At 56.6% G+C, this 27,500-nt stretch overlaps 6 protein-coding genes across 6 annotated transcripts in view; 4 read left to right on the top strand and 2 right to left on the bottom strand.

Annotated features, from left to right (window-relative positions):
- The window catches only part of PTSG_12705 (uncharacterized protein), a 3,851-nt gene extending 3,044 nt beyond the window's left edge, over positions 1 to 807 (top strand). The window contains exons 10-11 of the mRNA XM_004990510.1: positions 3 to 113; positions 333 to 807. Of these exons, the coding sequence (XP_004990567.1) occupies positions 3 to 113; positions 333 to 704 (483 nt within the window). The 3' untranslated portion in view covers positions 705 to 807. The remainder of the gene's footprint in view (positions 1 to 2; positions 114 to 332) is intronic.
- On the top strand, positions 802 to 2,163 carry PTSG_12706 (RbsD or FucU transporter). Its single transcript, XM_004990511.1, has 3 exons — positions 802 to 987; positions 1,113 to 1,241; positions 1,529 to 2,163. Exons 1-3 carry the CDS (start codon positions 922 to 924, stop codon positions 1,802 to 1,804), a joined length of 471 nt encoding a protein of 156 aa, XP_004990568.1. The 5' UTR covers positions 802 to 921; the 3' UTR covers positions 1,805 to 2,163.
- A 161-nt stretch (positions 2,164 to 2,324) lies between these two features.
- Positions 2,325 to 11,454, bottom strand: PTSG_12707 (serine/threonine protein kinase; the record flags this gene model as incomplete). The annotated part of the gene is made up of 15 exons (XM_004990512.1): positions 2,325 to 2,443; positions 2,699 to 3,123; positions 3,362 to 7,245; positions 7,784 to 7,825; positions 8,038 to 8,083; positions 8,338 to 8,485; positions 8,765 to 8,846; positions 9,141 to 9,224; positions 9,518 to 9,663; positions 9,948 to 10,008; positions 10,177 to 10,249; positions 10,465 to 10,514; positions 10,668 to 10,772; positions 11,164 to 11,270; positions 11,451 to 11,454. 15 exons carry the CDS (start codon positions 11,452 to 11,454, stop codon positions 2,325 to 2,327), a joined length of 5,376 nt encoding a protein of 1,791 aa, XP_004990569.1.
- Positions 11,455 to 11,492: 38 nt separating this feature from the next.
- PTSG_08319 (uncharacterized protein) lies at positions 11,493 to 13,109 on the top strand. Its single transcript, XM_004990513.1, has one exon. It carries the CDS (start codon positions 11,581 to 11,583, stop codon positions 12,994 to 12,996), a length of 1,416 nt encoding a protein of 471 aa, XP_004990570.1. The 5' UTR covers positions 11,493 to 11,580; the 3' UTR covers positions 12,997 to 13,109.
- A 261-nt stretch (positions 13,110 to 13,370) lies between these two features.
- Positions 13,371 to 20,928, bottom strand: PTSG_08320 (uncharacterized protein). Its single transcript, XM_004990514.1, has 16 exons — positions 20,868 to 20,928; positions 20,527 to 20,666; positions 19,659 to 20,271; positions 19,179 to 19,290; positions 18,740 to 18,987; positions 18,254 to 18,459; positions 17,269 to 18,011; positions 16,930 to 17,096; positions 16,216 to 16,618; positions 15,747 to 15,948; positions 15,381 to 15,464; positions 15,051 to 15,165; positions 14,766 to 14,906; positions 14,393 to 14,537; positions 14,042 to 14,151; positions 13,371 to 13,808 (listed from the first exon to the last, which is right to left on the bottom strand). Exons 1-16 carry the CDS (start codon positions 20,907 to 20,909, stop codon positions 13,572 to 13,574), a joined length of 3,708 nt encoding a protein of 1,235 aa, XP_004990571.1. The 5' UTR covers positions 20,910 to 20,928; the 3' UTR covers positions 13,371 to 13,571.
- A 24-nt stretch (positions 20,929 to 20,952) lies between these two features.
- PTSG_08321 (uncharacterized protein) overlaps positions 20,953 to 27,500 on the top strand; it is an 8,930-nt gene continuing 2,382 nt past the window's right edge. Inside the window, exons 1-16 of the mRNA XM_004990515.1 lie at positions 20,953 to 21,496; positions 21,779 to 21,862; positions 22,360 to 22,863; positions 23,227 to 23,443; positions 23,757 to 23,962; positions 24,222 to 24,304; positions 24,523 to 24,592; positions 24,830 to 24,883; positions 25,059 to 25,164; positions 25,398 to 25,486; positions 25,740 to 25,979; positions 26,139 to 26,207; positions 26,447 to 26,560; positions 26,659 to 26,790; positions 26,999 to 27,101; positions 27,278 to 27,368. Coding sequence (XP_004990572.1) covers positions 20,990 to 21,496; positions 21,779 to 21,862; positions 22,360 to 22,863; positions 23,227 to 23,443; positions 23,757 to 23,962; positions 24,222 to 24,304; positions 24,523 to 24,592; positions 24,830 to 24,883; positions 25,059 to 25,164; positions 25,398 to 25,486; positions 25,740 to 25,979; positions 26,139 to 26,207; positions 26,447 to 26,560; positions 26,659 to 26,790; positions 26,999 to 27,101; positions 27,278 to 27,368 — 2,669 coding nt within the window. The 5' untranslated portion in view covers positions 20,953 to 20,989. The remainder of the gene's footprint in view (positions 21,497 to 21,778; positions 21,863 to 22,359; positions 22,864 to 23,226; positions 23,444 to 23,756; positions 23,963 to 24,221; positions 24,305 to 24,522; positions 24,593 to 24,829; positions 24,884 to 25,058; positions 25,165 to 25,397; positions 25,487 to 25,739; positions 25,980 to 26,138; positions 26,208 to 26,446; positions 26,561 to 26,658; positions 26,791 to 26,998; positions 27,102 to 27,277; positions 27,369 to 27,500) is intronic.

A 27,500-nucleotide genomic window follows, 5' to 3' on the forward strand; every position in this document is an offset into this window, starting at 1 on the left:
AGGCGATCTTCAACCTTGGCATCATGCATCACACGGGAGACGGCCTGAACCGCGACCTCCACCTGGCAAAGCGCTATTACGACATGGCGCGTGCAGCTTCAGCCGATGCAGAGGTGCGTTGTTGTTATCCTTGTTTGTCTGCTCCGCATATGGTGACATGTGCGTCTGCCTCTTCTCCTTGCTGAACGCCTTTGTGTTGCTTGCATGCACCGCAATCCTGGTCCTCTACGCTGCTCTTGCAAGTCTCCCCCACCCCCACCCCCGTCCACTTCCTCTACCGTCATCTCAACACGCACCATCACCTCTGCCTTCACCATGCTTCCCGTCTCCAGTTACCTGTCACCCTTGCGCTGCTGTGGCTGTACGGCTGCTTTGCTGTCGAGTACATGCACACGCGCGCCATCCCAGCCGCTGTCGCTGCCGTGCAAGAGTGGGATGCCGGTGATATGGACGCGCTGTTGCAGGAGAACAGGACGGTGCTGCTTGTTGCGCTGACTGTGCTGCTTGTGGTTGTGTATCTGGCGCGAACGCGGCGTATCCACGAGCACAGGGTGCGGGCACAGGAGCAAGCGCAACGAGAGGCGCAGCAGCAGGATGAGGAGGAGGAGGAGGATGAGGAGGAAGCAGGTGAAGGCGATGGCGATGATGGAAGGGGTGGTGATGCTGGTGGTCCAGCTGACAGCAGCGATGGCGACGAAGAGTAAGCCTGTCGACTGGTGGCCTGCATGCGTGCTTGTTGACACGGTGCATGCTCTGTAGTTGGTGTTGGACGGAGGTTGAAAGCGAACATAAACAGCAGAACTCAAATGCAAGTGATGTCATGTCACGTCAAAGCTGTGGTCACACAAAGCAACTCAAAGCCTGCCACTGACCATCGCCTTCCGTCCTGAACTTCCAGCTTTGCACTCTTCGTCCGCTGCCATGACAGTGCTGAAAGGCATCCCATCCATTCTCCCACCCGAGCTGTTACTCGCTTTGGCCAAGATGGTGCGTGAGCTTGTTGTGCTGTGCTTGCTCCCCCACATCAACCCCGTCGTTCTCTTTCTTCATCATGTCACCGTGCAACTTGTTCCTCACATCCCGCATCTTCTCCCGTATCCACCTACTTGCAGGGCCACGGGGATGAGCTGGTGCTGGCAGATGCAAACTTCCCTGCAGAGAGTGTTGGCGCATCCACACCCTGTTCCGTGATTCGCTGCGACGCCCTCGGCATGCCAGAGCTCCTCAGCGCCATCTTAAAGGTATGAACCAATGTGTGTGTGTGTGTGTGTGTGTGTGTGTGTGTGTGTGTGTGTGTGTGTGTGTGTGTGTGTGTGTGTGTGTGTGTGTGTGTGTGTGTGTGTGTGTGTGTGTGTGTGTGTGTGTGTGTGTGTGTGTGTGTGTGTGTTTTGGACATGCGCAAGCGAAATGCATGCACCCTTGCACCCTTGCTTGTCATCGATATCCAGTAGCACAACGTACGGTTGACACGTGACGTATCCTGGGTGCGACTGTTCCTGGCACACATTCTTTGCCCACCGACTGGCAGCTGTTGCCACTGGATGAGACATCTTGCCCCTGCGCGCTGATGGACTTGATGCCCGAGCACAAGGCTGCCGGGTGGCAAACCCCGATCTGGGAGCAGTACAGGGCCATTGTGGCTGAGAACGAGAAGCGCACGGTCGACTTTGAGCTGGTGGAGCGCTTTGCCTTCTACGAGCGCGCGAAGAAGGCGTTTGTCGTCGTTGCGACCGGCGAGCAGGCCCTGTATGCCAACCTCATCCTCAAGAAGGGCGTCATCGGCTCCACAGGCGCCGCATCCTAATATGCGTGTGTGTGTGTGTTGTGTGTGTGTGTGTGTGTGTGTGCATGTGCGTACAACCACTGTGTGTTCCTAACTTGCTCGGGCTTCCCAGCGCACTCCTGTGTTTGCCTTGAACTCGCATCCCTGCATCCCCGCTGACGTGTTCTCACTTGCCTGCCCCCACACCCGGTCAACCCCGAGATCACAGCTTCATCATCTACACTGTTACATGTTTGCTACTGCACCTTTCATCATCTATTGCAGGAGGAACGCGTTGAGACCTCAATCAAATGCAATACAAGGCCATGATATCAGCTACGCAAAGCAAAGTAACAGTAAAGCAAGTAAGCAAGCACGTCCAATACAGCGTGCACTCTCACACACAGCAGCAAGCAGTAGCCCCAGTCAAGTCACTCTCTCACTCACGCACACTGTTAACAACAACAGATTCTCCTCATGTAACTTAATACCATGGCACACACACACACACACACACACACACACACACACGCACACACATCGAGACACAAACACAGACGTGTCACTGTAGCAGGAGGTAGTCTGCCTCGAGCTTTGCGAATGTCGGGCGGCGGGCTGGGTCTTGCTCCATGCACTTGCACGTCAGATCCCGGTACCACTGTGGAAGGTCAACACCGTGGCCTTTGAGAAGGAGGAGGAAGAAAGGAGAGGAAGACAGGGATGAGCAGAAGTGTGGGACAGGTGTGCCATTGGATCACCATCAACATGCACGGATGTAGCATGACAGAAAAGAAAGATGTCACAATCGCCTTCCCAAACACACACATACAAGCACGGCACGGACACATACAAGCACAGGCACAGGCACAGACACAGACACAGACACAGACACACATGCAAACGCACACAGACATACACACACACTCTCTCTCTTACCGTCGTATTTCAGGCGCCTGCCGTCCATCAAGAGGTTGTACAAGGCAGCGAGCATGGGGCCCTTGAAGCTGGGGCCATGCTCCTGCGCAATCAAATCGGGGGTGCGCTGTGTCGCCACCTCCCACATCAGCACGCCAAAGCTGAACACGTCCGCCTTGGCATCGTACTGCCCGCCAGCCAACACCTCCGGTGCCATGTACAGTGGCGTGCCCACACCGGCCGTCATGCTCAGGTGCATTGTTGCGGTGCCGGCCTCCTGCGTGTATGCCCGGTCACTGCTGGAGAACACAGCAACACTATCGCCACCGCCAACGGCAAACGTGGACTTAGAGCGTGGGCGCGTCAGGCACTGGCGGATGGATCCAAAGTCCGCAATCTTCGCTCGCAGATGACTGGACACGAGCACATTTCCGCTCTTCAGATCTCTGTACACGCGTCAACGGGTAGCAGCCACAAGTCAGACGCAGTCACATCACGGACAAGGCACGCCAATGAAAAGCGTGTCTATCACACACACACACACACACACACACACACACACACACACACACACACACACACACACACACACACACACACACACACACACAAGCGACGCATACAACCCCCCCCCCCAAACTCTCACACAGACAAACACAGACACAGACAGACAGACAGACACACCTGTGGACGTGGCCGAGGCTGTGGATAAACGCCATGCCGCCTGCGACATCGCGTAGGAGCTGCAGCTTGAATTCGGGCACGGTTGTGCTGGTGGTGTACACCTCACCGCCAGCACCGCCTCCAATGCTGCCGCGGTTCGGGGCGAGCAGGGCTGCCGTGTCTGGCATAAGATCGTACTCCTCGCCCTTGCTGCTTTTGTCCCTCGCCATCAGCTGCCCGCGCACATACTCGCGCAACACCTTCTCCATGTCCTTCCCCAGCAGGTCCTTGAGCGACCCCATCGCCACATACTCAAGCACCAGGAACGGGCTGCCGTTGGGGTCTGTGCCCGCGCCAAAGAACCGCACCACGTGCGGGTGCCGTGTGCGCTGCAGAAACTCCACCTCCTTCTCAAACTCAAACACCGTTGTGTCATCAAACTCAATCGCTGCCCGTTGTAACACCTTCACCGCCACCGTCACAGAGTCCCACTCTGCCTTGAACACCGTGCCAAACGCACCCGCGGCCACTCGCTTGATCAGCCTCAGCTCATCGTAACCAATCTCCCACGCCTTCTTCAGCGCCTGCACCTCCTCGTCACGTTCCACCAGCAGCTGCTTGTGCAAGTCGTCACTCACGTGCGCGCGTCTGTAGCGGCGGTAAACCCACACCAGCAGCGGAATGAGCACGGCCAAGCTTGCAAGCACGGACGCGGCGACAATGGCCAGCACGTTTGCCTCTCGCGGCTCGCACCGCCCGCTCGCCGTCAGCCGGTGGCGCTGCGCACACGCGCACTCGAAGAAGAACGTAATCTCTGTGGAGAGCGTGAATGTCGAGCCGTCGTTGAGGCGCACGTTGTCGTTGCCCAGGCGCAGGCTGCAGCGGATGGGGGCGTTTGCAAGCTGGAACAGGGGCGGGTTGACGCGGGAGATGAGCTGGGTGCCGTCCACCGTGCTGAACGAGTCTGTGGAGAGCACAATCGGCCGCGCAGCCACGGCGGCGATGGTGGCGGGGGTGTCCAGCCAGCTGTTGCCAGAGAGATCAAGCACCTGCACCCGCGCCAGGCACTGGGAGAGCAGCTGCCGGATGGCATGGGGCGCCTCAAACTCCACGCTGACGAGTTCGCGGGCAAAGAGCATGGTACGGCCCCAGCGCGTGCACAGGGCAATTGTCGGGTGAATACTGGTGCGGCTGATGTCTATGGCGTCCACAGAGGGCACAAACACTTCCTCAAGCACAGCGCAGCCAGACACGTTGAGTTGTTTCAGGTGGTCGTGCACAAACAGAGAGCGCAGGCGCACGTTCTCCTGCAGAAACACCGAGTCAAAGTCCTTGTTGTCGCACAGGCTGATGCTGGTGTACTGGGAGTGGGCAAGGGTAAACTCACGCACGTTGGCGTCCAGCCAACCGCACACGTCCTGCAGCGGGAACGTCTTCTCGCTCATGTCGCGCCACCCGACATGCAGCGTGGTCAGCCGCAGCGTGAGCATGTCGCCAACAGCGTGCAGCACGTCGCTCATGTCCGTGTTGGTGATGCTGAGCGTGCGCAGCATCTGTGCATCGCCAGGGCCCAGGTTGCCTGCATGCACGGTGGCCTTGCTGCCACGTGGCAGGCCAGAGTCCATCTCCAGCACGCCAATGAGCCGGAACGCAAGCAAGGGGGTGATGTCCACTTGCGGGATGCGGTGGTTGCGCATGCGCAGCGTGATGAGGCTGGTGGCGGCAGAGAGGTCCGGCACAGTCTTGAGCGGGTTGTCCGAGAGATCCAGCACCAGCAGGCCGGGCAGGTGCGGGGCAAAGCGCGTCAGGTGGTTGTCGGAGAGCGGGAGGAAGTTGAGGGCCGTCAGGTTGTTGAGGGCCGTGTCGACGGTGGTGAGCCGGTTCTCGTTGAGGGAGATGGTGCGGATGCGTGGCGTGTGTGCAAACAGCTCATCCGGCAGGTGGCGAAGACCAACGCGCTGCAGGAAGATGCGCTCCAGCCGCGTGCACGTGTGCAGGAGCAGCGGGTGCAGCTGGCCAAGCGGGTTGTCGTCAAGCAGCAGGTTGGTGACGTTGACCAGGTCTCTGAAGACTACGGGCGGCAGGGAGTGAATGTGGTTGTCGCCGAGGTCCAGGGACTGCAGCATAAACAGGCCGCTGAACACGTCATCGCGCAGTTTTGAAATGTGGTTCTGGTACAGGTTGAGTGTCTCCAGCAGGGGCGTGTGAGCAAAGGCGTCCTTGGGCAGGCCGTTGAGGTGCGTGTTGGAGAGCTGCAGGGACTTCAGCTGGGACAGATGATCAAACACGGCGTTTGGCAGGCGCGTGAGCGGGTTGGTGTCGAGCCGCAACTCCTGCAGCTGGTGCAGGGCGTCGAAGGTGGACGACGCGAGTGAGGTGAGGTCGTTGACTCCGACGTCCAGGTTGATGAGCGATGTGAGCTGTACAAACGCCTTGGCGTCAATGCTGGTGATGTGGTTGTTGTGGAGCTGCAGCGTGGTGAGAGCGGGCAGGTTCCCGAGCGTGTTTGCGCCAATGCGGCGCAGGCGGTTGTTGTTGATCAGGAGCGTGTCTAGCGACGTCATGCCTGCAAGCAAGGCCTCGTCCAGCGTGGTGAACGCGTTTGAGCTGAGGTCCAGGGACCGGAGCTGGGGTGCGGCTGCGAAGTTGGCGCTGTGCAGGGTGAGCAGCTCGTTCTGGCTCAGGTCCAGCCTGATCAGGTTCGGGAGGGGGTTGAGCGTGTCCAGGCTGAATGTTGCCGACTGCAGGCCGGTGATGGTCAGGTGCGTGACGGTTGGCCACGTGTGCACGGTGAGCAGCCACTGCAGCGTTGGCAGCTCGACGTCACCGCGTACCACGAGGTGTGCCACGCCGTCAAACGTGGCGGGGAACGGCACCGCAGCCGGCATCTGATCCACAAAGTCGATGATGATGGTGAGGCGGCCCATCGTTGTGGGGCCTTCACATGTGCCGTTGATGACATCGGAGAGGAAGCACTGGTGCGGGCCTATTGGGACCACGGCGGATGATGTCGCGGTTGTGGTGGTCGTGGTTGTTATCGCTGGTGTCGTCACAGGCACTGTGCCGTTTTGTGGTGCAGTGGTTGTGGCGTTGGTGTCGGCCGCGGGCGCCGCCGTTGTGGTGCCGTTTGCTTCGCGACGAATGCGAAGCGGAAGGTGCATTCGACGCGGGGTGAAAGCGGTGCTGGAACTGGGTTTCGGTCTCTCTCGCATGCGAGAGCTTTTTGGAGGCGCAAACTCGGCCTCGTCAATGTCATCAGCAGTCAAGGGAGGCACGCGGTGCTGCTGCTGCTGCTGCTGCTGTTGTTGTTGTCGTTGTTGTCGTTGTCGTTGTTGTTGTTGTTGTTGTTGTTGTTGTTGTTGTTGTTGTTGTTGTTGTTGTTGTTGTTGTTGTTGTTGTTGTTGTTGTTGTTGTTGTTGTTGTTGTTGTTGTTGTTGTTGTTGTTGTTGCCGTTCTGCTTGCTCTCCTGCTTGTTCTTGGTTTTCTTGTTCTTGATCTCCTTGGCAGCCAAAGGCGTGCCACATGTGCTGCACAGGGCTCAGGTCCACCCGAGCAGCGATGCCATGGTCTGTGGCGTTTGCTGCTGTGGTGTATGGGGTGTTGCTCTCCTGCAAAATGCCGGCCATGTCCAGCAGCGTGCGCTCAACGGCACGACAGAGCTTCCACGACGGTGCCGCCACGGAAACAGAGGCGGAGGCATGGCTTGGGGAAGAGAGGCTGCAGAGCAAGGCAAGGAAGAGGCACGTGGTCATCACCCTAGCCATGGTGAGGGGTGTTGGTCGATGGAGGCGGGTGGAGCGCGATGATGATGATGATGGTGGTTGCTCGTGGGTGCGCACAGCACGCAGGCTGCGGCTGCTGACCATATCCACAGGCGCAGCTGGATGTTGGAGGAACCCTTCACACTGAAGTCAGTTTCATGAACAGTAGCGACGATTGGCAATGTTTTCCAATAAATGTGCACGGCCGTTGTCTGGCGCACAGACGAACGAACGACAAGATGCAACACACACACCCACACGATGAGTTCGTTTATGCAGAGATGGCATCCAAGCAAGCAAAGGCAGGTTGTGTTTCCACAGGCAAGCAGGCAAGCAGGCAAGCAAGGGATGAGGAAAAAAGGGGTAAAGGGCAAGAGAAAGAGAACACGGGAGGAAGAAGAAGAAGAAGAAGAAGAAGAAGAAGAAGAAGAAGAAGAAGAAGAAGAAGAAGAAGAAGAAGAAGAAGAAGAAGAAGAAGAAGAAGAAGAAGAAGAAGAAGAAGAAGAGAGCAAGGGAAATTGGAAAGCAAAGGATAACAAGCAAGGCAGCCTGCGAATAACAAACAGGCAATCAAGCGAGCAAAAGCGAGCAAGCAAAGGGAAAGGTGGTGGGGGAGGGAGGAAGTGGGGGGGGGGGTTGAGTAGAATCAGTGCTATCTGAGTGTTTCCAGCCACGTTTGAACGTGATCGGGCCGCGACGTCACCCACACATGCTCGAAAGCGTCCTGTATTTTTTTTTGGGGGGGGGGGAGAGGGGCATGCATGTGGGTGAGTGTGTAGGTGAGTGTGTGTGTGCGAGTGAGTGAGTGAGTGAGTGAGTGTGTTTGTGTTGGAAGGGGGCGTTCGCAGAGATACGCATGTGACAGTTGTCAGCGCGGTTGTGAAACAACAGTCAGCCATCACCAGAACCAAAAAAGCACAGCAGCAACACACTCACCAGTAAGCTTTGGCAGCTCGGTCGTTCGCTGGGATCTTTACTCAGGCTGAAAAACATGAGTGCGTGCGTGTGTGCGTGCGTGTGTGCGTGCGTGTGTGCGTGCGTGTGCAGAGTAAGCAAGGATGAGGATGACCAGTGGCAGCGCGCACGTGTTGACGTCACTGCATCTGTGCCCCAAGCAAGCGCGATGCATTCCTCTACATACACACACACGCGCGCGCGCACGCACACACACAGACACACAGACACACACACACACACACACACACACACACACACACACACACACAATATGCGCACCATTGGGCGGTGATGTGTGCGAGGTCGAATGCGTGCGCTGGGGAGTAGAGGCGAGGCACCTGCCCGTGCACGATGTTGGTCAGCTGCGCAAGTTGTGCCCGCGCATCCGGATATGGGTAGAAGCCATGCCCGGCCTCACACAGCGTCACTGGCAGGCGGTGTGTGCGTGTATGTGCGTGTGTGGTGCGTGTATGTGCGTGTGTGGTGCGTGTGAGCGAGTGTGTGTGTGTGTGAGGTTGACAATGAGTGGATGCGTAAGAAGAAGGGTGCATGTGTGTGTGTGTGCGTGCAACGGTACGTCACGGGGACATGACACACACCGTGCATCGAGGCACCACACGTGCACAAAAGAAGCAAAGGGTAGTTTGACACACAGCACAGCACAGCCAACACCACTCCCTCCTCCCCATCTCCAGCAGCAACACACATCCAAGACTCCAGACGTCGCTCTTGAAATCGCGTGGCGTCTCCTCCTCCTCCGCGCTCTGATCCCGCGTGATGCGCTCGGGCTGGCGGTGTTGGTGACGGCGGCGGCGGTGGTCATGTTGATGCAAGGGCGTGAGGTGTGCATACCTTGTTACAGTTCAAGTTGGAAACGTGTATACGACACACCAATGCACAAAGAAGTGCAGTCGTATCGATGTCCACCCGCCTTTTCACGACCAACACCCACACACACACACACACATACACACACATACACACACACACACACACACACACACACACACAGAGCTGTTCCCGCCCCCAAACTTAATGCACGCCAACCCGCCTTGCTTGTCAACCGCGTTGGTGGTGCTTACCGCCATGTACTGGAATGTGCCCACATATGTGTCCGCAGCAGAGCGGCTGATCTTCTTGCTGATGCCAAAGTCGCATATCTTCACCTGAAACCGCCATCATTCGTTGGGGGAAGAGGAGGTGATGGTCGCACGGGGGTGATGTTGTGATTGCGACATGATGGTGTGTGGTGATGTGGGATGGTGAATGGGAGGCTTGACAGAGAGACAACGAGACGGAGATACAGACAGGCAGAAAGACAGACAGACAGACAGGCGGACAGGCAGACACACACACACACACACGCACAACAAAAGGACAGACAGACAGACACACACACACTCACACATACACACACACACACACACAAAAGCAAACATAAGGTGTATCGTGGGCACACCTGTGCGCGAGAGTTGATGAGGACGTTTGATGGTTTGACATCGCGGTGGACAACAGAGAGGTGGGTGTGGAGGAATGCGAGGGCCTTTAGCACTTGGTGTGCAATGAACAGCAGCGCTTCCGACGGTACACCCGCACGCCCCGCTCCTGGCAGCAGTGACGATGATGGCGGTGGTGTGAAGACGGAGGAGGGAGAGAGTGGTCATGTGGCGTCCAGGAATGCAAGTTCGTTGTGGATGTGGATGTGGATGTGTGTGTGTGTCGCTGCAACCTCAATGATTGGCGCAGCTTCACGAAGAACCACACGCACACACACACAGACACACACACACACACACACAGACACACACACACGCACAGACACACACACACACACACAGACACACATACACACAAACACACATGAACAAGAAGGCAAAGCAAACACTCACCGTTGAGGATTGATCTGAGACTGCCCACATCCATGTACTCAAGAAACAACTGCACCATGCTCTGTACACCACACGGCGTTGATTGGAACCCGAGTGTGAGGCAGACTGGTGGTGCAGTTTTCAATCATTCCACAGCACAAAGCGCAAACACGCGCACACGCGCAGCAAACAACAAGAACAGTAAACGACCGCAGTTACACAGCGCATCGGCGGCGTTGTGCGTGCGTACGTTGTCTTCGCAAACGCCGAAGAAGCGCACAATCTGCGGGCATTCGTTGGATTCGCGGAGCACGTCAATCTCCCTGCAAGAGATGGGGGAGGGGGTGGAGTGTGGAGGCACGTGAGCAGAAACGAAAACACCGGCAGCCACACAAACGCAGCTACACGGGCAGGGTGATGTGCTTAACACGCGAAAAGGATGCGGAGACATGCAAGAGACAGACAGACGCATACACACACACACACACACACACACACACACACACACACAGACACACACACAGACACAGACACACACCTGCGAATGGTTTCACGGGCGTTGGCGACGGCCTCAAATGCATTCAATTCCTGTTGTGCACATGCATGCGCAAAAACGACAAAACATGGCATTTGTCAGCCACCATACATATCAACACATGCAAGTACACGCACCAGCACATATGCACGCGCGTACGTCGACACGCACAAACACATGCGAGCAAGTTGGGTCCACCACCGTACCTTGCGTGCCATGAGGTGTGATTTGTACTTGACCAAGCGCACTTGGGCAAAGGTGCCTCTGCCAAGATCCTTGACAATCTCCACCAGCTGCGAGTCAACTTGCTCCTGAACGCAAGAAACAAAGCCCGTGATGTGACGTGACCCAAAGCACGCATGACGATAGCAAGCAATAGCAGCGCCGGGAAACGGTCGGCGATGGGAAGGAAGAGAGGCAGAGGGAGGGACAGCGAGGGGGTATTCGCTTAGACAGACAGACAGACAGACAGACAGACAGAGGCACAGATAGACAGAGGCACAGATAGACAGACAGATAGACATACAGACACACACAGACACAGACACAGACACACAGACACAGACACAGACACAGACACAGACACAGACACAGACACAAACAAACACACACACACACACACACACACACACACACACACACACACACACACACACACACACACACACACACACACACACACACACACACACACACACACACCGGTCCACTTTCTGGTAGGATGAGCCATCCGACCCTGTCGTCTGGGGACAAGGTGGACGGTGGGCGCACGGGCGTCTTGCGCGCTGGCAGCTTCACGTTGAACCCACCTGCAAAGGCAAAAAAAAGGGCGGGCAAGACCACAAAGGATAGCAAGGTGAGTGCACCACGTGATGTGACCACACAGCACGACCACACACAGCACGACCACACAGCACAGCGCAAGCAACCACACACCACACAGAGCACAGCAGGACATGCAAGGCAAGGCAGGCAAGGCAGGCTCTTACTCATCGCCGTCTTTCAGCGTTTGTTTTTTTTTTTCCTCCATCCAACCCGAACAAAACTGGCTGCAGCACGGGTTGTTTTGGTTTGTCGAGCACAACTTCCCACCACAGCACCAACACGCCACCCACGACCATGACGATGATGATGCGTGCTGGCTCGAGCGGGTGCAGCCGCGTCCGCAGCCGCAGCCGCACACCGACGGCGTCGACGATGTTCTCTCTGCGGCGCAGCTTGTACACGCTGCTGGTGGTTGTGTTGTTGGGGGTGTCGCTTTTGGGCCAGAACGCACACGCACAGGTGACTGGCGATGACGATGGTGTTGAGCCGCCACCAGAATGCGACGATCTGACGGTCAAGGAGGCGGTGCGCGTCGGCGCCTGGGTTGGTGCAGCGATCGGCGCTGGCTTCTTCGCCGCGTTCCTCTTGGCCGCCGTTTTGTTCACGTGCCCCTGCTCTGGGCCTTTCCTCGAGTTCACCTGCACCTTGGTTGGCTGCGAGTGCTGCCCGACGTCGTGCTGCGCCGATGCCAGTGACTCGAGCCGCAGCGGTGACCACCACGCACTGCCCACTGCGCCCAACGAGCTCGGTGGCGACGGCACTTATCCCGACGGGTCAAGCCACAAGGCAAGCGTGTCGTCGCAGCCCAATGGCCGCGCCCTCAGCACGTCGCTGCTGCACGCGTCCTACATTGATCCCGAGGCAGACAGCGTGGTGCTGGTGGAACCGCCCGGTGCGGAGGACGACGGCAGCGCCGGCGAGTTTGGTGCCTTTCTCACCCTCGTCGAGTTCCTCGACGCCATCCCGGAGTCGATGGTGCTGGCAGAGGCCGTGGCGCGCGGCCAGATCCAGTTTGCGCTCATCGTCTCCATTGTCGTGCTCAACTTCTCCACGGGGTTTGCCATGTTCTCGGACCTGATCCGCTCCAACACGTCAAACATCCACGGCGACAACCGCGTGTACCAGCTGCTCTTCGTGTCCGCCACGCTTGCCGCAGGCATGCTCGTCTTCTCCGTGAGCGACGAGGTGTACACCAACTTCACGGAGCACGAGGGCGACCAGCGGTTCCTCAGTCTCGGCCTCTTGATTGCCGGCACCATCGTCGGCGCTGCCTTGGTGCTGGGCCTGATGTGGCTCAGCTCAGCACAGGCTGCGGCAACGCTCAAGGACAAGCTGTGGCAGTTCTTTGCCTGCTGCTCCGTCACCGCCCTCACGTCCGGCAGCAGCTGGATCACGATTGTTCGCGAGGGGCGGGTGGTGAAGTCGCTGCTGCTGGTGATCGCCCTCACCGTCTGGCTCATCATCCTCACCACCATTGGCGTGCTCATCTTTCGTCGAAACTCCGTGGAAAAGGACTTTATCGAGGGGTTCTCCGGGGGAGCGTTCATCATCACCATTGGTGGCACCCTGTTGCCGGAGGCGCAACACGCCGCCCACAAGACACACTGGTCGTCCACGCAGAAACAGATTATCGCCGCGTCCTCCTTCCTCGTGGGTCTTATTCTCGCAGTCATTCTGAAGCTTCTGGAGGACGAGGAGCCAGACTGCTAGCTGCCTGCCATTACCGTCACCCGTGAAGCACCGCTTGCTGTTTGATCTGATATATCGATACGTGGACGCTGTTGACATGTGATGTGCATTTGTGTGTGTGTGTGTGTGTGTGTGTGTGTGTGTGTGTGTGTGTGTGCATTTGTGTGTGTGTGTGTGCATTTGCGCGCTCGTGTGTGTGTGCATTTGTGTGTGTGTGTGTGTGTGTGTGTGTGTGTGTGTGTGTGTGTGTGCATTTGCGCGCGCGTGTGTGTGCATTTGTGTCCAAGCACACCAGCCTTGCCCCCTCCCTCTGTGCGCTTCGTGTGTGTATGCACTTCTTCCTTTCATGACCTCCGTTATCATGTCTTCTCATTGCCCGCGTTACAACCCATGCTGTTGTTTCTCTGCTTCTCGCCCAGCCATTGACGGCGGGCATTGCGCACTTCTGTTCATTGCACGAATTACAATCTGACTGAAATGCAACTGTTGACACTCGCACCGATTGCACACGCAAACATCACTCCTCGCTCCCAAACGTTCAATACGATGACACAATTCGTCTCCCCCCCCCCACGCACGCAATGAAACCTCGCCGCCTAATCTTTCTTCACACCGTCATCCTTGTCACTATCACCATCATCACCATCATCACCGTCGTCGTTGTCATCGTCACCATCACCACCATTGCGGCGCGTGCACGCTGCGTCGAGGTGCACATTGATCATTGCCCGCAGTTTCCGCAGGTAAAAGTCGCGGTAGTCGCCCTCCATCGCCTCCATCGCCTTCAGCGCCGCGTCCACCTTCGCCATTGCTCGACACGCCTCAGGCAGGTCCTGCCGTCAGCAAGAGCGGGAAGCGTGGTGGTGATGTGATGTGATTTGACATGGTGTGGTGTGAGCGTCAGACGCACGTGGGTGCACACGCAGGAGTGTGGATGGTCATACAAACAACGCAGTGCCAGCAGACAAACACAACACCATGTTCCAGCACTGCAACCAACTTACACAGCCACGATTCCCCCAAAACGATGTACATTCAACCACCCCCACCACCACTACCTCCGCACCTTGTTGCCGTAAAGGTCTTTGCGCTGGTAGCGCTCTGCCGGGAGATGGCGGAAAAACGCGTTGATGGACACACACGGCGTCAGCGCACGCACGTTGTGGAACCACATGGCTGTGCGCATGTTAAGTGGATGTGGGTGGGGATGGAGCGCAAGCAGTGCCACATGTGAGCGAGTGGATGAGGACACGCCCAGCAACGCGTGGTGTGATGTGAAGTGAATACCAACGCATGCACACGTGAAAAAACAAAAACAAAAAGCAAGAAAAAGAAAACACAAAACACCAAACACAGGCCAGATTACCAGCACCACAATCACGACCACGACCACCATCGTCATAACCATCGGCGTCACCTGGCATGAAGAGGGCGTCGCCCGGCTCAAGGACGACTTCAATGGCATGATGCAATGCAGTGCGGAATCGGGGAAAGGCGGAATAGTCCGGACACTCCACATCAACAACAGCAGAGGTGGACCCCTGCACATACAGGTTGTCAACCTGTCGTGCGTGTGTGTGTGTGCGTGTGTGTGTGTGTGTATGTGTGTGCATGGGAGGAAGGAGGCAGGGACGATGGATAAACACTGCGTTTGCTGGCGATGGGCACGCATGTACGCATAGACAAATAAACAAGCAGATAAGCAAGCACGCACGCACGCAAGCACGCAAGCAAGCAAACAAGCAAAAGAGCAAGCAAGCAAACAAACAAACAAGCAAACACATACGCACCTGCGACGGAGGAAAGAGGAGAACGCGTTTCCTGCCGACAATGTTGAACAGCACATTGTCCATGATGTCGTAATGCGTCCACAGCTGAACACCGGCTGAGCTCAAGCGCAACGCGGTGCTAAACTTCGCGTCACCCAGGATCTGCAATCACAGGGGCAGGCGCCATGGGATCGAGGGTGGTGGTGATGAGGACGGCGGATGTGTTGGGACTGCAAGTGTCTCAAATCCGACACACACACACACACACACACACACACACACACACACACACACACACACACCTACCTCTGGAGGAAAGCATGGTGGGAGTTCAAACTGTTGGAAGAGCTGCGGATGTGTCACTGAAATGTCGGCCACGTCTTTGCGGAAGTTTTTGCCCATAGACCGAAGATACAGCAGCCTGGTCACCGGCGGAGACGCGCGTGTGGGCGGTGTGTGTGTGTGTGTGTGCGTGTGTGTGCGTGCGTGTGAACGTGTGACCGTGAGAAGCAACAAAGGGCGATGCACAAAGAAGATTCTCATCAACTGAATGCATACTCTCCGTTCATATCGTACACACGTGCAATCTAGACACACGCATCACTCACACAAGCAGCAGCAACAACGACAACCCACTCTTTTGGCTTCGACGGCGATGATGAGGATGAAGAAGAGTTGAAGACGCGCTGGATCAGATCAGGCATCGACATCACCTCAAACCTGACACGGGCGCACGGGTAGAAACAACGAAATGGTAGCAATATGTGTGTGTGTGCGTGTGTTAGGATGTATGGGGGTTGATAAGCAGTCCGGAACGCACACAGTTGCACTCGCAGCCATGGACGTGTCAAACAAGCAAAATCAGAACACACACAGGCACACTCAAACAACAACAACAACAACAACAACAACAACAACAACAACAACAACAACAACAACAACAACTGAGACAGCAACAACAACAACTGAGACAGCAACAACAACGCATACATGCACGCCCACCTGAAGTTCCGGGTGAGAAAGTTGAGGTGCGAGTGTGTGGTGACGTGTGCTGATGCTTCCATACCGCCACATGCGGCAGCGAGCGCTTCAGGCGTCCACTCAGAGGCGGCGCCAAAGGTGCAGGTGGGGAAGAGGGCAGGGAGGCGCCGGCCGACAATGCCGCGTTTGAATTGCGCGGCACTTACGCGCAGGGGATCGAAGCCTTGAGCATGAATTGAAGGGTTGGACGTGGGCAGGAGGGAAGGGTGGCGGTGTTGGAGAGAGACAGGGGGGGGGGGAGGAGACATCACATGCGTGATGTTAGCAAGCACCGCACTCGGCGAAACCTCAACACCTTGCACGACAGACAAACACACGCGCCAAACGCACGCACAGACACGAACACAGACAAACAGACACACAGACACACAGACACACACACACACACACACTCTCTCTCTCTCTCTTTCTCTCTCTCTCCCTCTCAGACCTTGGACAAAGTGGCGCGATGGGTGGAAAGACGAAGGACTGGTGGAGAAGATGTCCGAGAGGCGGAACCGCAAAACGCGGCGATCAAAATGCGTTCCAAACGAGAAGCAGTTACCCCCGCCCATCACAATGACCAGCTCGCCATCAGCCGTGCAGTGCAGCGTGTGGTTGAGCATCAAGCTCTGCTGGTACCACCACGCATGCTGCTGCTGCTGCTGTTGAGATGATGGCGGCGATGATGGTGGCGACAGCGACATCGGTGCACTGGTGATGATAGCCGGTGCTGTGTACTGCCATGTCCGGGCTGAGGGGCGGATGATCAGGATGCGCTCGTGGGGTTTGAGCGGCGCTGGTCCGCACCCGCCCGCGACGACGATGCATTGCCAAGCCGCACACCACGCCATCTTGGGTGGTGGAGACAGGTGGAGGTGTTCGAAGGGGAAGGGGGTGTGAGTGTGAGCTTGGATGGAGCAACAACAGCAACACCAAACGATAATATGTGTGTTTGATTCTGCGACCACCCCCCCCCCCAACACACGGAACACACACACACACACACACACACACACACACACACACACACACACACACACACACACACACACACACGGAACACACACACGGAACACACACACACACACACACACACGCACGCACGCACGCACACACGCACGCACGCACACACACACACACGGAACACAAAAGCGCATGCCACCTTGTGACCGAATCTGGGCGGTAGCGGCGGGTCAAACTCGATTTCCTCGCTGGTGATCTTCAATGGCGACGCGTCACCAACAGCACCATCATTATCATCATCGTCATCATCAGTTACGATGGTTGTGGTCAAGAAAACAAACGAGCTGAGGGCAGTCTCCTTTGCATCTGCTTGTGGTCGAGTCGAAGGCAGTTATGTGGTGGGTGGCGAATGTGATGAGAGAAGACCAATACGCGGACAGCCCGAGACAACACGCAACAGCAATGTACACACAGGCACACACACACACACAGACACACACACACACGTACACACGCACATACACACACATATACGCACCGAGGCCACCGTACACGGCGACAGCGCTGCTGCCGGCATTGCTCTCGATCGTGCACGCGGCATGGGCAAACCGGTTCACGTGCTGGACGTCGTGCCGCCGCCACACAAACCCGCCCACGTCCTCCACTGATCCTGTCGCAGTGGCAGTTGCGCTGGTGCCGGGCACGGGCGGTGCTTCTCGCTGCTGCTGCTGCTGCTGCTGCTTGGTTGACTTGGGTGTCGCACAGCTGTCGTGTTCATCGCCACCAGCATTCCCACCACTGCCACCGCCACTGCTGAGGTGCGCCGGGTCCAGATGCGGCACAAGCAACTCGTACACGTCGTGCAGAACACCGTCCGCAGTCCGCCCGCCGAGAACAAGCAGGCGATGCGGTGCCACGCTCACCATGGCATGACGCCACACGGGTGGCGGCGATGATGATGATGATGGCGATGATGATGGTGACACACGACCGGGCAGCCACACGAGCGATGACGGCGAGGAAGGCGATGGGATGCGTGCAATGTGGATGTCATTGAGCGGGCGAACGGGGGAGGAGCGACCGCCAAAGAGGACGAGGTGCGACGCGTTGCAGACGCACATCTGCGCATGCACGCGCGCGGGCGGTGTGACGCCACTACACGACGAAGAAGAAGAAGAAGACGACGAAGAAGACGATGACGATGGTGATGAGAGGGGCGTGACGGTGTGGCCTTGGATGACCGCTGTTGTGTTGAGGCGGCGGTGGGCGCAGTTGCCGATGCTGTTGGAAGATGATGGCGACAGCGGTGATGAGCCAACGGTGGAAGTCACACAACGAAGTCGCAAGTCGTTCACACAGACACACACACACACGAACACACAGACACACACAGACACACAGGCACACAGATACACAGGCACACACACACACACACACACACAAACACACGCGCGCGCGAGCACACACACACACACACACACACTCTCTCTCTCTCTCTCCCTGCCATTGGCGCGTGTGCTGACCCGCCAAAGACGAAGATGGTGCCCGCGTGTTCGGCGCTGCAGTGCGAATAGCGCGAGGTGTCATCTGCCGGGACAGGCAGCGCAGGTGGCGGCGATGGTGGTGATGATGATGGTGGTGCTGGTGGCGGTGTAGTGATGGTGATTGGGCAGCGGGTGACGTATGATGGCTCAAGTGGTGGTCCATTCAAGTGCTCAGTGCAGAACGCCTATGTTTGGGATGCACATGTGTGACGGGGCGAGAAGAAGGCGCGAATGTTGGCCGCACGCATGCACACGCGTGAACTTGCATTGAAACACAAGACGTGCACAGGAAACACGAAAGAGATGCATACACATATGTATACAGCATGTGACACGCACACATACAGACACAGACACAGAGACACACGGACACAGAGAGACGCAAACACACTGACACGCACATCAACGCATGAACACACTGACACGCACATTAACGCACAATCATACACACACCGCACGACCCACCCTTGGGATGTCTGCGAACGCGCCCTTGCCGGCGATGGAGATGGTATAGTGATGTGCCTTCTCGTGCCACTCCTCAAATTCGTCAAACGGCTCAATGGCAGCAACACGCGCGCGCTCCGTGCTTGCAAGCATTGTGTTGTAGAATGCCCACATGGTTGGGGCGACGGCATGGGTCCACCCCAGCCTCTGCAGGCGTTCAACTTGTGCTGTCGGCGTTGGAAACGCGTTTACGCAGCGCAGTGGCGATCCTGATGATGGCGATGGAAGAATGAAGAACACACAGACACGTGATGTAATGAAATGCCATGTGGTATGTGGTTTCCATGAGATTCGAATGCGCGGGTGGAAAAGCGAGGAGAACATTGCGCCACACACACACACACACACACACACACACACACACACACGCATGCACATGCGCAATAGCGTGTGGGCTGACCGATATTTGAGAAGTGGCGCTGCATGACGGTGCCAAAGGCATCGTGTGGAAACACCTGCTCATAGTCGGCAATGACGCTGTCCACAAAGAAGGATGCAGCCCACCGCAGCAGCTGATTCGAACACACGGTGCAGGCGGTATTGGGGTTGGTGTGAGGACGTGGTGTTGTGTGCGTGTGTGTGCATGTGTGTGGGAGTGTGTGTGCGTGTGCGCGCATGTGTGTGAGTGTGTATGCGTGTGTGTGCGAAGGGAGGCTTGTCAGCACACGCTTGCATTGACCTTCAAGCAATGTAAAGGTCAACGGCCGCCACATTGACACAAACGCAGATACATACGAGAGACACACAGACAAACACACAGACAAACACACAGACAAACACACAGACAAACACACAGACAAACACACACACACACACATACACACACACACGCGCGCACACACACACACACACACACACACACACACACACACACACAGACCGGGTCGCTGTGTTTTGGCGGGACATATGTGAGGACGCATTCCGAGACGATGACGCAGGGCACATCGCGTTTGAGGCCGGCAGCCAGCAGCCGCTGCTCAACCAGATGCAGGTCTCGGAGATCAACACCGACCAGCCGGTACGACTGCAGCAGCAGGCCATTGCCCCACAGCTCTTCGGGTGTCAGTGCGGATGCAAGTGGTGCCGTTGTCGTGGCGGCCTTCACATTGCCCTCTGCTGCTGACGGCTGCGTTTGCTGGCCTGCACCTTTACCATTTCCAGCGGTAGCATGGGCAGCATAAGCCGCTTTCTTTGCCTTGTGACGCTGTAGAGTGTGGCGGAGTGCTGCTGTGGCGTCGTCGCCTGGCATGTATGGCTCATGGTCGGGGCTGACGTCCTTCAAGTGGTCTGTCATCTCCAACAGCAGCATCTTGTTCCTGACAACGTCAGGCAGGTCAACCTCAAAGTACGTGGTGCCTGGCGGCAGCTGGCCCTGTGCACGCAGCCGGAAGTATGCCATATCAAAGCCAGCGCCAAGCGCTAGGATTTGCAGCGGCCGTTCACGGTTGTGCTTTGCCAGCGCGAAACTCAGAAACGTGTCCAGCGCCTTGGCTCTGATGTGCGCGCGAAAGTTGGGCGGGGAGGAGGAAATGGGAGTGTGAGGCAGGTGGTAACGGGTGGCAGGTGGAATGTGTAAGTTGTGTTGCGGCGCAGGCGAGGCGACTGTCCGCAATGATCGGGCGCACGCATCAGAGGATGCACCATAAGACGCGTCACAGGGCGCACCGGAGGGCGCAAACTCTCGCACACCACGTACAGCACACACGATCGCACACAGTAGACAGCGCACGCATGTGCATGCTTGGTACCTGATGTAGTAGCCACGGTTGATGATGGGCGCACGGCGAGCTGGCTTCTTCACAAGGGAGAGAAGCTGTGGGTCCTCCACATACCCAAGCGCAGCGGTGCTGCACTTTGACTGGAATGCCGCATCATTCGTGCCTTCAACCTGTGTGCATGCACGAGCGAGCATGAGCATGAGCAGGGGCAAAGTGGAAGACAGAGGGACGGAATGAGCGAGGGAAGAGAGAGAGAGTGTGTGTGTGTGTGTGACAGAAAGAGTTCAACACACACGACACTCATCACTCAACACACGACACATCACATCACATCACTCAACACAACCCACAACACAACCCCCACAACTCACGGCACGTGTGTTCCTGCCAGTCTTCTGCTTGTTGCCACCCATCGTCCCGTCTGCAGAATTAGGATGGAAATCATTCACAAATGTTCAACAACGGCTACAAAACAAGCCAGCCAGTGACAGACATGAAGCGTTTGTTTGTGTTTGTGTTTGGGCTTGTGTTGAGTGCGGTGGTGGGTGTGACTGCCACTGCGACCGGCACATCTGCTCGTGGATCTGCGTGCCAGCCGCCGTCTCTGACGGGTGATGGCAGTGGGAGTACGAGCAGCGCAACGCTCCATGTGAACGAGCTCCGCTCCAGCTCTGCACCTGCGGTTGTGGATGTGAGCGAGTACGTGACGCTGGCATGGGAGCGGGCGCATTCTACACCCACCGAGACGCAGCAAGCTTACTGGATCTCGATTACCGACAGCCAGGGCCGCAGCGTGGCCTGTGTGCAGCAGCACAACACTTCTACTCCCCACCACGTCTTGGAGCCGCGCACTTTTGAGCACGGCGAGCACACGGCCACCCTGCGCTGGCAGGATTCCAAGGGACAGTGGAGCTTGCCTGCCACCGCCACCTTTGAAGTGGCCGATCCAAACTGGGGCGGATCGCAGTGGATCGGTGACGGCCGCCGCTTCCACGCCGAGGTATGCACACTGTTAACTGCATGTGTGCTGTGCATGTGCGTGTGGGTGATCGTGGTTGTGTGTGCGTGATCACGGTTGTGATCGCGGTTGTGATCGTGGTGTGTGTGTGTGTGTGATCGTGTTTGTGTGTAAAGACCTGTTGTGTGTGGGATGAAGCCGTGCTGTGCGTGGAGCAAAGTGGCGCATGCTTTCCCAACGGACTGTCAGATGAGGGGATGCTTGTATCTGCTGCGGATCAACTCACCCCTTTCGTCTCGGCCGTCTGTCTCCTTCCGCTGGCAGGTCACGCTGTCTGCTGCACCGGAAACGGCCAAGCTGTACATCTCCGGTATTGGGTTCTACAAGCTCTACATCAATGGTGTTGACGTAAGCGTTGTCGCCCTGCATGCGCGTGTGCAGCGAAGCCGTACACGCTGCGATTCTCACGATCGTACAATGAACCATATCTCGACACCTGCTGTTGTCATGTCCGTTCGTTGCCTCTCTTCATTCTTCCAGCGCCGTTTCTGTCTGTCTGTCTGCCTGTCTGTCTGTCTGTCTGTCTACCTGCCTGTCTGTCTACCTGTCTGTCTCTGTCTATCTTTGCCTCTGTCACTCCTCTCTCACTCACTCCCCCTCTCTCTGGGTCTGCTTCTGTCTTTGTCTCTCTCTGTCACTCCCCCCTCCTCTTTCACCCCCCCCCCCCTCTCCCACTCACACAAACAAACACACACACACACACACACACACACACACAAACACACACACACACACACACACACACACACACATACACACACACATACACACGTTTGATCGTGACACCGCAACGCCTTGCATAATGACCTGTTACCCCCATGCGCAACCGCCACTGCTCCTTTCAGATTGACACCGGGGCTGTGCTGAATGGTGCGTGGAGCGTGTGGAATGCCCGCGTGCTGTTTGATTCTATCAACGTCGCTCCATATCTGAAGAGCGGCACCAACGCAATCGGCGTGATGCTTGGCGGCGGCTGGCGCAATACGACCCAGTTCCCACCCCAGTCGCACAAGTCATCGTGCGACGCACACAACCGCCTGCTGCGTGCTGTCCTTGAGGTGAACGGCAGCCCCGTGCTGAGGACGAACACGACGTGGATGATGAGCAGCACTGCGCCCATCACCGATGACTCCATCTACAATGGCGAGACATACGATGCACGGCTGGAGAGCGACAAGTGGAAGCTGCCACACTTCACCCCATCTCCATCCTCAGACTGGACGCACGCCACGCAATATGACAGCTGCTTCTCGCCAACGATGACGGCGCGGTCCTTTCCTCCGATCAAAGTGCAGGAGGTGCGCCCGCCAGTCAACATCAACAAGCTCACCGCCTGTCCACAAGCAAAGGTGCTGTTGCTCGGCGTGCGCGTGTTGCGTGTGGTTTTGTGTGTGTGTGTGTGTGTGTGTGTGTGTGTGTGTGTGTATGTGTGTATGTGTGTGTGTGTGTGTGTGTATGTGTGTATGTGTGTGTGTGTGTGTGTGTGTGTGGGTGTGGGTGTGTGGGTGTGTGTGTGTGTGGGTGTGTGTGTGGGTGGGTGTGTGAAAGTGCGAATGTTCATGTGTGTGTGTGTGTGTGAAAGTGCGAATGTTCATGTGTGTGTGTGTGTACTAGCCTGTGTCACCTGTAAATCGGCCAAGTTATCACTGCCTCCCTTCACCACCACCACCACCACCACCCCTGTCACCCCATCGAATCCTCTTCTCCAATAGGTTGGCGGGCTGGCTGCGGAGAACACAGACCTCGTGCTGACATGCGCCAGCGGAACGATCAGCGGCATTGAGTTTGCGAGCTTCGGTACGCCGACGGGCAGCTGTGGAAACTTCAGCAAGGGCTCCTGTGATGCTGCCAGCACAATGAAGATTGTGCAGAGCATGTGCGTTGGCAAGTCGTCGTGCACCATCCCCGCCACCGACACCACTTTTGGAGGTTGGTTGGTTGGTTGCTGTGTGTGTGTGTGTGTGTGTGTGTGTGTGTGTGTGTGTGTGTGTGTGTGTGTGTGCCTTTGTGATACTGCGCACATACGTTTGTGTGTGTGTGTGCGTGTGCGTGTGAATGCCTGCTTGAATGTGCGCGCATGCTTGCGCGCGCGTGTGTGCCTTTGTGATACTGCGTACATACGCTTGCTTACGTGTGCACCGAGGTCGATGGCCTCGACCGTGACCAACAACGCTGTCACCTCTTTAACCCCATCACCGCCCTTGTTCTCACCACCATCACATGCTTCCATCACAACTACCAGACCCGTGCTACGGCACCGCCAAGGTGTTGGCCGTGCAGGCGACCGGGTGCTCCGCCTCTCCATACTTCGTCGTCGACTTTGGCGAAAACCTGAGCGGCCTGACGCGCATCAGCGTGCGCGGGAGTGCTGGGACGGTGGTGACGCTGCGGCACGCGGAGGTCTTGCAGCACCCGCCATATGGGCCTGCCGACGGAAACATCTACACGGTGCGTGGGGCGAGCTGCTGTTGGCAGAAAAAAGGGTTGGGGGGGGGCGTCTGAACAGGGATTGTGTGTGTGTGTGTGTGTGTGTGTGTGTGTGTGTGTGTGTGTGTGTGTGTGTGTGTGTGTGTGTGTGTGTTTCGGTTGTAAAGTGTTTGCCTTTCATTTGTGTACGCATGTGTGTTATTGAAAGCGCCTTGCACTGTTCGCACATGTTTCATACTCCTCCCCTCCCTCCTCTTTACGACGGCATCACGGGACACAGGGCAATCTGCGGACAGCGAAAGCGACGGACACGTACATTCTTCGCGGGGACGCGGATGGCGAAGAGTACATTCCATCCTTCACGTAAGGCGTCGTGGATTTACCACGACGCAGCCGCTGCTTTCTTGCCATGTAACGATGAGTCATTGGGAGGGTTGGTTGAACTCTTCGAACTGGTACAATCACTTCAAACGCACATGTGCATTACGGCGCGCGCACACACACACACACACACTCACTCACTCACATTCACACATACGCACATGAACGCATTACTCTCGCATACAATTGCACGACTGCAGGTATCATGGGTTCCGCTATGTTGAAGTGCGCGGATACCCTGGCGAACTCAAGAGCGAAAACATTTCACAGGTATTGCCCTGTTATGCGATGGCTGTGGAGGAAGAAGCAGTGAGCGTGTGAACGGATTGCAGCTTGTTGTGCTTGTTTCGTGGGCGACGTTGTTTGCTTGTGTGTGCGTGCGTGTGTGTGTGTGTGCGTGTGTGTGTGTGTGTGTGTGCGTGCGTGTGTGCGTGTGTGTGTGTGTACACTTTCATCGCTTTCCATTGCGTTTCTTACTCGTGGGTGTTTTGTTGTCGATGCTTGTAGCTCCACTTTCGAACAGACAACCAGCTTATTTCGTCCTTCAAGTCTTCATCGAAGGTAATGATGACACACGAGATGGGGAAGGGCGAAAACAAACGACAGGCAGGCATGTGGTGCTTTACAAGCATGAAAGTACACAAATACATATGCATGTACACTCACGTACCTGCACGTACCTGCACGTGCACACGCGTACAACCCTTCCTCCCACATCACTTCACCATGTGTGCAGGTTCTGAATGCCATTCAGTACGGCGCGTATCGCGGGCAAGGCAGCAATATGATGTCTGTGCCAACAGATTGCGACCAGCGTGACGAGCGTCTTGGATGGATGGGAGGTGCGCGATGGGTGTTTGTTGAACTTTTTAAACTTGTGTAAACACTTCGAGCACACTTGAACATGTGGGACACACGCACACCAAGCACACATGTGTACTCTTACTCACACACAGTACACACTCACTCACTCACTCACTCACTCACTCACTCACTCACGCACGCACTCACACTCACTCACTCACGCACGCACGCACTCACTCACACCCGTCTGGTTCCCGTTCCCGTACACCAGATGCATCGCTCTCCGCGGATTCGTTTGCACTGAACTACGCCTCCAAGACGTTCATGTCCAGTTTTGTTCGCAGCATTGTCGACGACCAAGTTAGGCTTGCTTGCTTGTTTGTTTGTTTGTTTGTGCGTGTGTGTGCGTGTGCGTGTGTGTGCGTGTGTGTGTGTGTGTGTGTGTGTGTGTGTGTGTGTGTGTGTGTGTGTGTGTGTGAGTGCGTGTGTATTTTGCTTGCAGGCAATCAGTTCTCGTGCGAAGTATGCCAGTTGTCAGCTGGCGCGTCCATTCCCAACTGCAACACAGAATTTTCAACACCTTCACCAGCAGTGACCACCACCACCACCACAGGACCCGGCCTCTGGCTCGCTGCCGGATGTTGTTCCGTATCAGCGGTACGGCGGGCAGCCGGCAGACCCGTCGTGGAGTGCAGCGTTTCCGCAGAACGTGTGGGTGCGGTACAAGCATGGTGGAGACACAACCATGGCCAAGCAGTGGTGGCATCAGTTGGGATTTTACGTCGCAAACTTGGAGGCGCAGGTTGCTGCCGCAAAGGGATTCAGCAACTGGAAACCGCCATACGGCGACTGGGTGCGCGCGTGTTTGTGCGTATGCATGTGTGTGTGTGTGTATGCGTGTGTGTGTGTGTGATGTGACTCGTGAGTGTATGCGAAATGCAACGTTGTGGACCCACCTGTAGAAATGACTACGTTGTGCACACGCTCACAACAAACTTGGGAACACGTCCAGGTGCCTGCTGGCAAGAAGGTGGACGGACAAGTGTGCAGTGCCTTCAGCTTCATTATGGCCGCGCAGCAAGTGAGTGAACGCACATGCACAGAAGTCATAATGCGATTGTGCTGCATGCGTGTGCATTGCGTATGTGTATGTATGTGTATGTATGTGTGTGTGTGTGAGTGACCCCTGGGTGCTGTTGCTCCATCCATTTGCTCCGTTGCAATGACAACTCTCAACTCGCACACACACACACACACACACACGTCCACCATCACCACCACTGCCTCACTGTTGCTGCTGCCAACACCGCGCCGCACCAGATGTCCGAGCTCGCAGCTGCAATTGGAAACACAACGGCTGCGCACGACTACGCGTCGCTTGCAGATTCTCTCCGGCAGAAGTACAGAGCCGCGTTCTATCACAGCTCCACCAACGTACGCATGATCCCATTGCTGCTGCTGCTGCTGCTGCTGCTGCTGCTGCTGCTGCTGAGAAGACTCACTTGTGTGTGCGTATGTGCGAATATTGGTAGTGCTTTGACGATTGCGGGCAGACTGCGACTGCGCTGTCGCTGTTCGTGGGCGCTGTGCCCTCTGATCACGTCAACGCGTCTGTTGCATCGCTGCTCACCGACATCGAGAAGCAGAACAACAACCACGTCACGGTACATTTGTCGGCCTGACGTGCGACCGTGTTTCACCATGTGCATGTGTCAAAACACACGTGTGAAAGTGCAGCGTGTTCCCTTCCCGTAAAAGACGCACACGTACGCACACACGCACGCACGCACGCACGCACGCACGCACGCACGCACGCACACACGCACGCACGCACACACACGCACACACACACACGCACACACACACACACAGGTTGGTATCATTGGAGCAAAAGCGCTGTTCCCGGTGCTGTCGGAATACGGTGCTCAGAAGCAAGCAGTCGCGCTGGCAGAGCAGACGTCCCAGCCGTCATGGGGTGCGGTTGCAATTGGTGTCGTGTGATGAGTGAGGATCGAGCGTTTGTGCTTCCCGCGGCGTTGGTGGGGTTGAACATGTGGTGTGTTGAGTTGAGGGTGTGCCACCCTTTTTGGTTGCTGCTTTGTCGTTCTCATGCCACCACATCACAACTGCAATCGGGACACCTGCTTGCAGGCTACATGTTCTTCAACACCATTGAGCCCGCCACTTCGTCCGTGTGGGAGCTGTGGGACAGCCCAACACAGGGCCCAGGCATGAACAGCAGGTTCGGGAGCCACTCGACCTTAAACGTGACATTTTCGCATCTTCATGTTGTTTGGGCCCTGCGCCGCGATGCATTTCAAGGAAACGCCGCACTCATCTTCACACACACACACACACACACACACACACACAC

This window comes from Salpingoeca rosetta, assembly GCF_000188695.1.
Source record: "Salpingoeca rosetta unplaced genomic scaffold supercont1.23, whole genome shotgun sequence".
Taxonomy (NCBI): Eukaryota; class Choanoflagellata; order Craspedida; family Salpingoecidae; genus Salpingoeca; species Salpingoeca rosetta.